The sequence below is a fragment of the Astatotilapia calliptera genome, chromosome 7 (assembly GCF_900246225.1).
Source record: "Astatotilapia calliptera chromosome 7, fAstCal1.2, whole genome shotgun sequence".
Taxonomy (NCBI): Eukaryota; Metazoa; Chordata; class Actinopteri; order Cichliformes; family Cichlidae; genus Astatotilapia; species Astatotilapia calliptera.
The window spans coordinates 53,271,889-53,285,131 of record NC_039308.1 but is presented as its reverse complement, the minus strand read 5'-3'; the positions used below and the strand labels follow the sequence as shown (position 1 = coordinate 53,285,131).

The window sequence follows — 13,243 nt, the reverse complement described above, 5'->3', positions numbered from 1 at the left end:
CACTGTGAATGTAGAAGGAAGCACTTTGTACCCTCTTGCTGGTGAGCCACGCTTTGCTTATTATATGCCATGGATGTTTCCATGCTTCCAAAAAGGCAATTAAGACATGTAACAATTTTGCATGTTATGGCTTATTACCAACAGCTGCCACAAAAAACTGTGTCTGTATTATATCCGTGTAAAAACCAGCTAAACACCTAAACATCACATGCAACTTTCCCCACAAAAATCTTGCTCTTGTTGTTTCCTGGACCCTTTAAATCATGTTCAGGCCCACAAAACGCCCCACAAAGGACAAAAAGCAAACAGTGGGAATGCACTTGTATTGAAATAAGCACTGCTCTTCACAAGAGCTGCATAAATACACTTACCTGCACCCTTTTCTAATCATATGACAATCACTTACATTTATGGCCAATGCTGTCTCTTTATCTTAAAGCGTCTGTTCACTATGCACTTAGTAGCGGCTCAAGGGCCTGAGAGAAGAGCATTAAAAGGATCAATATCAAATCAATAAATGGTTAATGGTTCTCGTGTGTAAGTTTATGCTTCTCAGTGTGCAAATGTTCTACCTAAAAGTGCAAATATGCCCAGAAAAGTGTCTAGCAAGGTTTCTGATTGTAACAAAAGGGGGGGGGGGGGGGGGGGGGATGAAAATGCAAACCAGACTGCTGATACATGATCGATTGCAAATAACTGTTAAATACGAGGTTATATTTGTAAATCATAGAGCATAATGCACAAAACACGCTGTAGAAAAACCACTTATTCTAGATATGACTGACGGAACCCAAAGATATTTTTCTGCTGTGAACCATGCCTTAAAATTCTGCGGTCGGAAACACAGACGCTCAAAGATCAGCCGCATGACTCTGCACTGGTGCTGCGCGCTTTGCCTGACCCTGGAGCCACCGCAGAGGGGCCCTTCTGCCTTAAAACAGGCAGTCTGCGCCTTTTAGGTGACGGGGGACTGTGTAATATGAGTCGGGATGAAAACTGCGCGCTGAATCCGGCTGCCAGTCCAGATGCTGTTCGCTGGAGAGAGAGAGGAGGTGCATGATGGATCCCGTCCCACTGCTGCTCATCATCGTCACATCTCTGCCAATTTGCTCGGCAGTCTACACTGGGCCCCTGCAGCCCGAGATCTCCAATGGCACTTTCCATCACTTCTTCGTCCCGGATGGAGATTACGAGGAGACAGAAGATCCCGAGAAGTGCCAGATGCTGTTTAAATTTTCAGACGTGTATCCATGCGCGGCCTTAGAGGACAGTGACTCTGTAGTGAGGGAGGACTTCGTCCTCACGAAGCTGCAGGCGGAGGACTCGGCGCGCCTGCTCGAGGGCATCGGCCGGACTGTGGCCCAGGATCTGGACGGAGAGGACAGCTACGGAAAGTTCCTCCGGCGGGAGATCTCCCAGATCGGCGAGGCTTTTTCAAACGTGGACAAGTCCCTGGTGGAGCTGGAGGTGAAGTTTAAACAAAGTCAAGAGACTGAGCTAAGGGAAGAGCAACAGCTGAACGGGCATGTGGTGAAGCAAGTGGGTGACGTTAGGGACGCACTGAAGGAAACCACCGACATCTCGCTGGGCCTGAAAGATAAACATGAGCTGCTGTCTCTCATCATTCGCAGTCACGGTACCAGGCTGAGCCGCCTAAAGACTGAGTATCTTAATGCTGGTTCTTAGTGGGGCTGTGGGAGCTTTAAGTGTGTGTTTGTGTATGTGTGTATGAAAGAGAGAGCGAGAGACTGAGGAAAAAGAAAGAGCGAGGACGCTCCAGTTCATTAACCAACTGGAAAGTTTATTGTGGCTTATGAATATCCTTCTTAAGCATTTGAACTTCTCTGACCTTTGGTTGTTCCCATTCCTTGGAGCTGTGTCACTGAAGGAGCTCTAACAGAAATATTAGCACATTCCTCTGAATCAGGAGGGAACAAAGAAATGTGGACATAAGTTATGTCTGCAAGGAACCCTCAGTGCCACCCCAGAGGAGAAATCTTATCCAGAAGAGAGAGTGTGAAAACAACCCCCCCCCCCCCCCCCCCAACATGGATTTATTGTCAGTAAAATATGTAACTCTGTATGATTTTAACTATGCTGTTCACGCTGTTAGGTTGTCATAACTGATCAAATAAATATTAAATATCTGATATTTCTCCCTTTCTTTCAAGCAAGACAAAATGTTCTTCATTCTTCTCACCACATCAGGACTTTCAGGTATTTTCTTTTTCAATGTGAGACGTCTCCCATCCTTTAAAATTTGCGATGTGCAATAAGAACTCGAAATCTTTGAAATTGTAATTTTTTTCACTTTCATCACTTTCATGTGACCCTCCTCCTCCCTCATGTCTTGACATCACCGTGTTTGCTGTTGGCACTACAAGTGGCAGGCTCGACTGTCCCTTCAAGTGGCCGTGGTTAATTGGCGTCTGAAGTCTGTCACTGCCTCCCACTTCCATCTGGAAGTAATCTGCTCGAGTATGAAATATGCTTCTTCAAAGGCCGTCACTGTCATCATTATCTAGTCTTTTGTCTGTCATAATCCACGCAGTTCGAGGTTGACATGAGATGTTACTGTGTTTAAACTCTGAGCTGTTTTGGATTATGTCATTTTTACTAAAAATAGGCTTTTAACTGGCAAGTTGTTTATATGCCTATAAAAAAAGCCCTGTTTTGCTCTTGAGTTTATTTCAGAGACACTGTTTATGGATGGAAAATTGTTTTGAATTTCCAAAATAAGCATTAACCCTGGCTAACAGGGTCACACATAAACACATCTGTTAGGCAGTCTTCATTTGAAGTGCCTTGGATTTAATATCACAAATGCCTTTGGTGGTAATCTCTGTATTTTCTTTCTCTGACTACCGTAAAATGTTCTTATTCCAGCCAACGTCTGCAACAACCACAAAGTAACAGCTACAAGCATGCCCACTTTTTTTCTTTCTTACTTTTTTTTGTTAACAGAGATGATGTCTATGCAGATGTGAGTGAGCCAGATGGGCTGCAATGGGCGCAACTGGGTGTGATTTCCTCTGTCTGGTTTTCCTCACAGTCCAGCTTCCCCTGAGGGACCCCTTTTTAAAAAAACAGCTCTTTCTTTCTTAGCACAGTGCAGACCAGCACAGCAAAAACCCAGAGCTGCAGGAGCTCCTGAGAAACCCTATATGTCTATACAGCTCTTAATTTCCAGGGGCACAGTACAGGGCTCCAAGATTTGATTAAAATATTTGGACAAAATTTCCACTGTGTTAGTAAAAGTGGAGCTATTCGCAAAACCTCTCATAAGCAACCTGCCCATCATAGTTAATTTGTCTTTTTTGGCTCTGATATAAATCCACCTATAGGAAAATATTTTTTTCCCGCAAGATTAGATTCAGATCCACGCTGCTTAGAGGCACGACTGCCCGAGCGTTAAGCATGCTGTTGAAGAATTTATTCTCCTTAAGAAAAAGAAAGAAAGGTCAAGAATGCAGACCACAGTCGACCTGAAACTACTCTGACCCGAAAATGACAGGCCTCTGGGGTGCTATTGTTAGAAAGGAGAGATTTGTTAAGTGCTCCATCTGCTACTAGTCTTACCGTTATTATTACTGCAATGAAACGACTGATCGTTTTAATATGATTCAACTGCATCTGACGCTCTTTTAAGGAGCTCTTGTTCAATAAAAATAGAGATACTGTTTAACTTCTCAAGTTTTTTAACACATCTCAGTGGACCAGCTCCATGACAACAGAGAAACTTCCCACTGAGCAAAGTCTGCCTTCTGCTAAAGACCATGAAAGCTCTTGAAAGAGCAGGAAAGTGAACCTTGAGATAAGACTTTTTTTCAGATTGCTGTGTTGAAGGCCAACCCCCCCCCCCCCCCCCCCTTTCACATACTCAGGAGCAGAATTAATTTTATCCTTAACAAATGTTGCTGATGTAACAAGACAACATAACTAAGTCAAAGACGAAAAGAAGTGAGAGCTTTAACTTCAGTAAAAAAGAAACACTTATACCAGTGTGGTATGCAGGGATGTAAGCAAAAATCCTACATTTAAAATTAATTTTAGTATAGGAAGTATTGTTAAAGAAAACAAAATGCAGAATAGCCCATTCGGAAGGGACGGATGACCTCTTTCACTGCTTAATTGCAATGAAAAAGCATTACTTTGCTGTAAGTGGAAAAGTTGATTCCTTACTCTATAGTAGCTGGTGATCAACTATAACTATTTATGTATATCAGTCTGTCTTATTTTTTTATATTTGTAAAGTCATTACTTAATTGATGAGAAATGGAAAGTACAATATTTTTTTCAAAAATATATTTTAGAATAAAATACCAACATTTAAGTACAATGGCCTTCAAACTGTACTTTAGTAAATAGTCCTTGCTACTTTCAGCATCCAGGCCTATGGAAAACTAAGTACACTCTTACTGCTTCCACTGAAATTCAAAGAGTAAGGCACAGTGAGGTGCTACTAATTACTTGATTACACTTGATTAATTAATCATCTGTATGTGTGAGCACCCTTGTAAAACCAGATGTTTTGGCAGTTTGATGTCTGCAGCATTCAGGTGGGTGTTAATGGAATACCAAGAACTGTTCCTGCCCATCAATTTGAGATGAGTTATGAGGCCATTTCCAAACAATTTGAAGTTCATCATTGTGCAGTGAGGAAGATTATTCACACGTGGAAAGCTTTCAAGACACTTCAAGCTCAGACTGTGCAATGCTCGGAGAAACTGCCAAAAACAAAACAAGAGGTACATCTCAGACTCTGCAGGCCTCAGTTAGCATGTTAAATGTAAAAGTTCATGAATATCACAATCAGGAAAACAAATGTGGTTTGTTTGGAATGGTTGCCAGGAGAAAGCCTCTTCTCTCTGAAAAAAACATGACGGCACAGCTTTGGATTGCAAAACTGCATCTGAACAAAACAAAAGGCTTCTGGAACAATTTCCTTTGGACAGACAGGACCAAAGTGGAGATGCTTGGCCATAATACACAGCACTCATCCTGGAGCGAACACTTAATACTAACTGTCAAGCACGGTGGTGGAAAAGTGATGATTTAGGCTTGTTTTGCAGTCATGAGTCGACAATGAACTCTTCTGTATAGTCAAATGTGAAGCCATCTGTCTGACAGTTAAAGCTTGGTGTAAAACTGCATTATGTAACAGGTCGATGGTCCCAAACGCAGCAGCAAATCTTCAACAGAATGGCTGAACAAAGATGTTGCAATGGCCCAAAGTCCAGACCTGTTTGAAATGCTGTGATAGGACCTTAAGAGAGCTGTGCATAAATGAGTCCCTCAGTGAACTGAAGCCACGCTGTAAAGAAAAGTTGGCTACAAGCTACTGAATCATGGGCTGCATTTAGCTTTTCTTTTCACAAGACTCCACAGAGTCCCATTTGACCTTATATAGAGAAAAGCATACACGCTTTTTACTCCACTTATCTGACATGGTATTAGTCACTGTTGGGGTTGGGGTTTTTAATGCAAAGCATACTTAAAGTTCAAGCAATTGAATGCACTTTGGCCAACAAGCCATGGGTATGTAGCATAATTAGACCACCTACAGCACCGGATGACTTTTTAATGATGTGGGCACATGTAGGACATGTATGATTCCTCCTCATTAACCACACAGTCCTTTGTATCATTGATACCAGACACTGTAACACTGCAAAACAAACCAGTCTTCACAATTCGTTTGAACAGTTAGATACATTTACAACAGAGGACTACTGTTTGTTTACATGAAAAATGTTTTCATGTTTCCAGGGGCTGTTAACGGAATAAAAAGGAGCTCTTTGCAATGAATTAACGGTCCACTAAGAGAGTCTGTGCATCCTCTGGCAAATGATTTTATCACTGAATATATTTTGTTCATTTATGATGGAGAGTGTCTGTTTACTTAAATCTCCAGTGACTTAAGTAAACAAACACTGTGCCTAATCAACAACAGGGATTTATTTGAAGACTGCAGATGAAGATTGCCACAATCTGAGCAACAGAATAGCACCGATGAGCAGCAAAAGTTCAGGAAATGAGTGAAGCCAATATTTGAATTAGCTGTCAGAACGATTAATTTTTTTCTTAAAACTAGTACGCATGAAAAAAAAAACACCTTGAAAAATTATCAGCAACATCAGTGTGTTAATCTGTGAATTGTCAGCATGTTGTGATCCGAGAGCTTTGGATGAAGTTATCCGGACATTCCTCATTTTATGTGGCCCTGCTGTTTATAAACATAGATTGAATTTCCACTGAAGCGTGCAGGCGGAAAAAAAATTACTTCACTTTCATGTTCTATTAAATTTGGACTGATTTATTTCTGTCAGTTTTGTCACTCAGTTTTGGTCACTGATGCACATTTTGGCCACTGACATTTGCACATTTAAGCATTTAGAAGTGGTTGCATAAAACGGTGGCCTGCAAGCAGCTCCAACACCAAGAGAAATAAATTCAGCTGCAGTTTTAAAACAATGCTGTAAACGCCTTGACTCGGTTAGCAGGCCTCTTCTGCCTGCTGGCATAACAGTGAACACATGTTAAGACATAAGACAACCACAAAGGTTTTTTTTGCTTTTGTTTCTTTTTATATGATGTCTGTTCAGTGCATTACATGAGGGGGGAGGGAAAAAAATACTTTTGCATGGCTCTTTTATTTTTCAAAAATATTCCGACAGGGGTAAGACCTCAAGAACAACAAAACACTTCCCTCAAACACAGTTTGGTCTAATGCTCATTATTTTTTTTCCTTGAATAAACACAAATGCATCTGCATACATACAATTCATAAAGTACATGTACATATCTTGTTTTGAATGGGTACATAATGATACACAGTTGCCCTTTGAAATGTGAATTACAAGTCCATGGTTTGATCTTCAGTTCCCATTTGAAAGTTGTGCTATTGACCTCCTGCCAGTGCATCTTTTTCTCTTTTTTATTCTGTTTTTCTTCTCAAACTAGCAGATTTTACAAGAAGAAATTGTTATATTCTCCTCTTGAAGAGCAAGCAATGACACTCAACAGTTTATTCATAAAGAGGGACAGAAGAAAAAAATCAAAAAGCACCAGAGGAACTGAAACCGTCTTCAGTCAAATGTCACCTCTTTATCATTTCCCATGTGAGTGCGAGCAAGTGTCCCATGCTTTCTCTGTGCCTGGCTAAGTGAAGGCTTTCTCTTCTCTCTGAGTCCCTGGGTGAAGCTGTCTCTGGAACAGGGCTCGTCACTGTTTCACAGATGAGACAGGTGTCTGTTTGGTATGCCCGCGGCCTGTCACACACAGCCGTTCTCCTGTCTGGGCTTGTGCACCGCACTGGCCTGTGGGGGGTAGAGGGAGGGAGCGAGTGTGCACAGGAAGCCAGCCAGCAACGTGAGGCCCAGTCCACCCCACGCACAAAACATGGACCAGCCGTAACCATGACTGATGTCCTCTGGTATGCCAAACATGTAGCGCGGATAGCGGGACAGTTCAAAGTTGATTCCGGCCACACACGTGCAAAGGGAGATTATGCAGCACGTCCCTGCCAGAGAGCGAGGATGAAACAAGTCAGCAACCCGATTTGATCCCCCCGTTTTGATGCGCCACGGTTAATAAAGACCACACCGCCCCTCTGCGGTGAGTCGGGGCAGTGCTCTTTATGTAAAGAACTTCTTACCTCCCATGAGGAAGAGAAGTCCGGCGACATACTGCATCAGATCGTGGTCTTGACAGCAGCCCAGAGCGCCTATGATCCAGCCGAACATGATGATGGATATGGCCATTCCTATGAAACTGGCAGTCATCCTCTGGAGATCTGCAAAAAAAAAAGGCACAGCAGAAAACACCGTGTATGTCAGGGGGCGTGCTCAGTTTTTCTACATTAATTCATCAGATTAAAAAAAGGTAACTCACGAAGCGCGTGCCACTCATCCTGCCTTATTGTCTTCGTCAGATTGATTGGCAGATTTCTGGGGAGCTCTGATGATGAGTAGTAGTATTTTATTGGTGTGCAGCGTGGAACCAATCCTGTGGATGTAAACAACACAAAAAGGATGTCTCACATTAGCACTGAGACGAGATGAAGAGGATATCACAAGGCTCGCTCCTGCCACCCCCCACCTCCCAAAAATACGCACCCAGCCCCCACTCCACCACCGCCCACCCATCCACCCACACCACTGTGGAGTAGCTTATTGTACGCATCCCGAGGCTTCTGTTACTACAGGCTGCCCTTTTGTGCTGGGGCGAGAGAAAAAAACAGCACGTCGATCGCATTGTAACTGTACTCCGTGCGATACTGCGTAGGCCTCGAGGGTCTTTGCGCAGCATCAGCACCTTGGATAGCGCATTCGTGCACAAAGTATTGTTACCGACAGCGCCTGTCACTCGACACAAAGCTTCCGAAACAAACACGTTACAGCACAAAAACACGAAGCCCGACACCAAACCTTTAAAGATCAAATCCTCCGTCTCCAAGTCAAACCCTTCTCTGTGGCACTTCCTCCACAGTCCGGTGACGGTGGAGTTGAAATGCCGACTGCAGAGAGACTCCATTGCCGGGGCAGGAGGCAAGAAGTGCCGCTTAGCCCGCAGCAGCATTTCGCCGCTGACACTGGAGCCCTTTCTTTCAACGTTTTTCTCCTTTGGCAGCATCCGAAGCGGAAGGTTGTTGTTGGAGATGTAAATGTAGCCGGGGTCGTTTCTTTTGTTTGAGTAATTCTTGCAGCGTTCCCGGTGCCTCCTGGCGTCAGTCTCGTACCAGTTGTCGGTGCTGATCGCCACCGCGATCAGTCCCAAAGCGCAAAAAGCCAAAAACAGACCTGCCACGGTTAAAGTCCTCATAGCAGCCATGTTCCATGCGTATCTCGCCTCTGTGCCGTGATATTTCCACGGGACAGCGGGACTCCGCTCCTGGCTGCTGCTGATGTCAGTGTCTAAGGTGGGGAGGAAATTTGGCAATACTTGGAAATCGGAAATGCTGATCAATCGGCGAAGCCCTCATTTCTCTAATTTGTCAAGCATCCCCTAAAAGAGCCATATTCGGGGGCGGAGGATAAATAGATTTGGGCCTCGATGTGCTATTTTGGTTGTCTCCTCTATGCCTCTGAACTCAGTCTAGCCTAGATACTGGCCAGTTCAACGTTTCTTTCCAGTAGATGGAGACAGAGCAAATATTTGAAAGCACGAGAAGCCCCAGACCTGCACTTTACGCACCGTGGGTCACGGTTTGCAGTCGTCATAAACACGATTTTCTGGGGTTAAACAAAATAAAGGAACCTTTGCCGTCTTTTAATAGACCATGTCTCAAGGCACCTCAGCTGATGTGTTCCGTGAAACACAAAAATGCAGACAAACAACCTGCTTTTCTCCCTGTGGTGTGCTCACAGGAAACAGTTTCATCACAGCCAGCAGACTGCCTCTGGTAAGTTTCCATTAAACAGAGGCAAAGATGTCAAAGCACAGCGTAATAATGTTTGACTCATTCGATTATTTTAAAAGAAGTCATAAAAATCCACCTCCATGCCAGAAAAAAAAGTCAGAAGGTGGTTATAAAAATCTCAGTGTTGTATGTATAAAAACGTAGACAAGTTACAGGGACAAAGTGAGTCCAGCTCTTTCCGTCTTTTTTTCACTGGTTTCATCTCATGGTCAGAACTTCCTCAATTGAAACCATAATGCCAAACAAAAAGAGGAACAAGGCTGGTCCAAACTTCACTTTTGGTTTCGACTGCTGCCTGCAGTAGCGATTAAAAAATTCCTGTGTGAATAAACCATACTCATTGTAATTGAGAGTTAGAATCTCATAAAGCCTGCTTTCCTCTTCAATTATGATGTGTTAAATGAAATAAGTGTTGCATTATCTTTAAGTTTAATCATGTTAGGAATGAGTGCAAAGATTAGAGTTAATGTCTCTCTAATCACATCAGTTGAACTGATGAGAGAGAAGAGTTGAAGCAGGGAAGGGCTCGTCATTTAATATGTGATAACCTTCTCCTCTCACTGCGTCTTCTTTAAGGGTGTGAATGTTTTCACAGACATGTGGAGATGTTTTGCACTCAGAGTGTGCTATAACACACAAAAAAAGCACACTGGGCTTTAGACTTTTAATGCATGCATGTAAACATGGTGTATGGCCATCAGGAACTAACTCACCATATGAACCTAGCAACTGGATATGAATGCAGACTGTATATGTTCCAGCTTATTTCTCACTTTCAGTTCCCATTTGCGTGCTGCAGTCAGTGCCTGGCGACACTCCGTATTTATCGGTGAAGCAATAAGAAAAAGTTAAAAATTACCACAAGCTTAAAGAACCAAGAAGCTCATGAAGCCTTGTTTACATGATGGATGGCTATGTTATATCATCTGTAAGTGGATCTCTTTTGATTTTTTTACCATGTATATGTCATACACCAGGAGATAAGGCTTTGATTTCAGTTTGCGACATCGTGAAGGTATTTTGTTTTCCATGTGGGTTTCTGTTAGATTGAGTTTTCAGTTACCTTTGAAGGTTATTCTAGTGACCAAAGTAGAGCTTTAAGACACTGGAGGTGGTACTTTATTTGTTATTAATGTCTGCAAAGATGATTTTTGTTTGTGTTTAAACAGGATATACTTATTTCACTGCATTTTAACCGTTAACATATGGTAAAGTCCAGTATATAATCTGCACTCCTGCTTTATTCAGCTGATTTGATTGTTTTGTCTGTTTTATGTTCTTCTAAAATCATATCTGAAAACATTTTGGAAAGACAAAGAGACTCAAACTTTTAATTTTTCAGAAACAACATCTCATATTTCCCCCCCAAAAGGCTTCAGAGGAGGTTATTGCAAATGAGGCAGAGAACTATCGACCGTCTGTGGAGCTGTACCCTTACCTCACCGGCGTGGGGGAGATTTGCGATGGTTAGTAGACTGGATTTCAGTGTTAGAAGGTGACTCATCATACGGCCATGTGCTTAAACCTCGGTCACTTTTCAGAACGTAGATGGACCTTCCAATCTGAGCGGGTCCAGGCGTCAGACTTTGAGAATCCCCTCACGGAGCTTCAGGCCGTGTCTCCCCCACAGCTGATACCACCCTACCGCTATGGCAGTGAGTCACTGTACCTCCAACTTGATCCTCCACTCGTTCCTCTGTCTGCATCACCACAAGTAAGTCCATGTATGGTAGCTTGAAAAAACACAGTTTCCATTGATGTGATTGGAATTACTGACAAGTGGCCTGACAAGTAACGAACCCCCTTCTATTAGGATACACTCACTGCCCAAGCTACTATTCTAAAGTAGAGAAATCCTTTTAAGTGTACTGCCGGGTTGTTTTTTTTTATTTGTTTTACTGTGATTGAGGTATTAACATGTAGCAGTGATGTTAGGCAGTGATGAAAAAAACATTTATTCAACTGTTACTACACTGCGTGACTCACATCAGTCTGATTGCTCATTATTTCTTCCCTGAGGGAGAATACATTTACTGGAGTCTTTAAAAAGACCTCAAACATTAAAAGAAACTCAGAAAAAAAAAAAAAAACCCTAAAGCTTTGGTAATTATTCTCACTGTCTTGAACACAGCCATGTCTGAAGTAACAGTAAATTATTTGACTTTACTCTGATTCATTTGACATTAAAATGTTCCTCATGTAAGGGTCACGTTCACTATGAAGCCTACATAATGTCAGAAAATTGCCTATAACAATTTTCTATACTCCAAGCAGAATCACAGGCCAAGAAGACCAGACAATATTTGGTATTTTTCTACTACACACTTGTAATGAACATATTTAGTTGACAGATTAATCAACAAATGGATTAGCCATTTCACACATAACTGTGTATATAAACTGTACGTGCTCCTGACTTTCAGAATCATTCAACTGCTGCCAAGAAATGAAAACAAACTGTGCTGCTATGAACTGAATCGGGGATTTAGAAGATTATAATGTGATTTTATCTACACAAATACAGCACATGATGTGGACAGTCTGGGATATTTCCTCTGAAATGTCATCTGCACTGTTGGGTACTGCTGAGCACTGAATTCTAATTCTGGCACGGCAACTTCCTCTTTTAACACAATGACTGAGTTTAAATGAAAATGTCAGGTGATGAATAACTGCAAAACAAAAAATGTTGCCCGGTCTGTCACTTCTGTGCATAAACATGCTTTAAATTTCCCCTAAAGATCCCATATTACACCTCACCCCTGTGCTACCAGTACCCGCCTTCGGCCTCACCTGGACAGTACTACTCAGAGGAGGACCAGAGAGGAATCAGTCCACCGCTTGAGGTATCAGAGGGCGAGGATGAATATGAAGGTCATAACCCTTCTTCCTTCAGGAGAGACACTAGTGGGTATTTTCAAACCTCTTTTTTTTTTCTTACATTCAGTCATAAACCTTGTAAACTGAATAAAATTGCTTTAGCAATTCTTATACTTTCCACTCCAGACAACAAGAAGAAAATCCGTCTGTACCAGTTCCTCCTGGACATGCTAAGAAACGGCGACATGAGTGAGAGTATCTGGTGGGTGGACCAGGACAAGGGCATCTTCCAGTTCTCCACCAAACACAAGGAAGCCCTGGCGAACCACTGGGGTATTCAGAAAGGAAACCGCAAAAAAATGACCTACCAGAAAATGGCTCGAGCTCTGAGAAACTATGGTAAAACCGGAGAGATTAAAAAAGTGAAGAAGAAGCTAACCTACCAGTTCAGTGAGAATGTGTTGAGAAACTTATATTCACGTCAGTACCCTCAATGACAAGGGAACAAACGCTGTCTTTAATCATGCTAAACTACTCAAATTTTGTCTGTAGATTTACAATTTCAGTTTGTTTTTCTACCATGTTTCCTTCCTTATTTATTTGTAATCTGTGACATTTGCTAATGTCTATATAAACAGCTTAATTTTAAACTCAAATTATGGGTGAATAAGAACAAAACTAAGAGTAAAAGATCAGTGACAGCTGCAAATAAATGTTTTAAAAATGCATATTGTAATTTTCTGAATGCTGTAAATAAATATAATGCTCTGCTATTTTTGTCAAATTATTCAAATGAACTGGGTCTGTCTTTGAACAAACAAAAAATGTGTTTTACTCCTTAAAATAAAAATCTTCCTAGCCTTGTTAAAAAGGCAGAATAGAGCTGTCCCTCTCTGGAAAGATAGAGAACTCATTAGAATATTAAATTAAATAGATGTCGCAACAACACTCTTCGTGCAAAAGATTAAGTACAATAGTTGCTACGAAATGACCTGCGAGTAA

At 42.0% G+C, this 13,243-nt stretch overlaps 3 protein-coding genes across 5 annotated transcripts; 2 read left to right on the top strand and 1 right to left on the bottom strand.

Annotated features, from left to right (window-relative positions):
* The first annotated feature begins 896 nt into the window (after nucleotides 1–896).
* fibina (fin bud initiation factor a) lies at nucleotides 897–2,150 on the top strand. The gene has a single exon (XM_026175704.1). The coding sequence runs from the start codon at nucleotides 1,057–1,059 to the stop codon at nucleotides 1,684–1,686; it is 630 nt and encodes a 209-aa protein (XP_026031489.1). The 5' UTR covers nucleotides 897–1,056; the 3' UTR covers nucleotides 1,687–2,150.
* A 4,150-nt stretch (nucleotides 2,151–6,300) lies between these two features.
* On the bottom strand, nucleotides 6,301–9,165 carry tmem276a (transmembrane protein 276a). Its single transcript, XM_026175695.1, has 4 exons — nucleotides 8,430–9,165; nucleotides 7,894–8,007; nucleotides 7,658–7,795; nucleotides 6,301–7,522 (listed from the first exon to the last, which is right to left on the bottom strand). Exons 1-4 carry the CDS (start codon nucleotides 8,830–8,832, stop codon nucleotides 7,275–7,277), a joined length of 903 nt encoding a protein of 300 aa, XP_026031480.1. The 5' UTR covers nucleotides 8,833–9,165; the 3' UTR covers nucleotides 6,301–7,274.
* A 1,028-nt stretch (nucleotides 9,166–10,193) lies between these two features.
* Nucleotides 10,194–12,975, top strand: spi1a (Spi-1 proto-oncogene a). Of its 3 annotated transcripts, none has more exons than XM_026175698.1 (5): nucleotides 10,194–10,349; nucleotides 10,764–10,887; nucleotides 10,963–11,135; nucleotides 12,196–12,328; nucleotides 12,428–12,975. In XM_026175698.1, the coding sequence occupies exons 1-5, from the start codon at nucleotides 10,323–10,325 to the stop codon at nucleotides 12,736–12,738; spliced, it is 768 nt and encodes a 255-aa protein (XP_026031483.1). In that variant the 5' UTR covers nucleotides 10,194–10,322; the 3' UTR covers nucleotides 12,739–12,975. The 3 variants fall into 3 exon arrangements, with proteins under 3 accessions (XP_026031483.1, XP_026031481.1, XP_026031482.1); XM_026175696.1 differs by having other exon boundaries at nucleotides 10,195–10,349; nucleotides 12,163–12,328; nucleotides 12,428–12,974; XM_026175697.1 differs by having other exon boundaries at nucleotides 10,196–10,349; nucleotides 10,794–10,887; nucleotides 12,163–12,328; nucleotides 12,428–12,973.
* The last annotated feature ends 268 nt before the right edge of the window (nucleotides 12,976–13,243 follow it).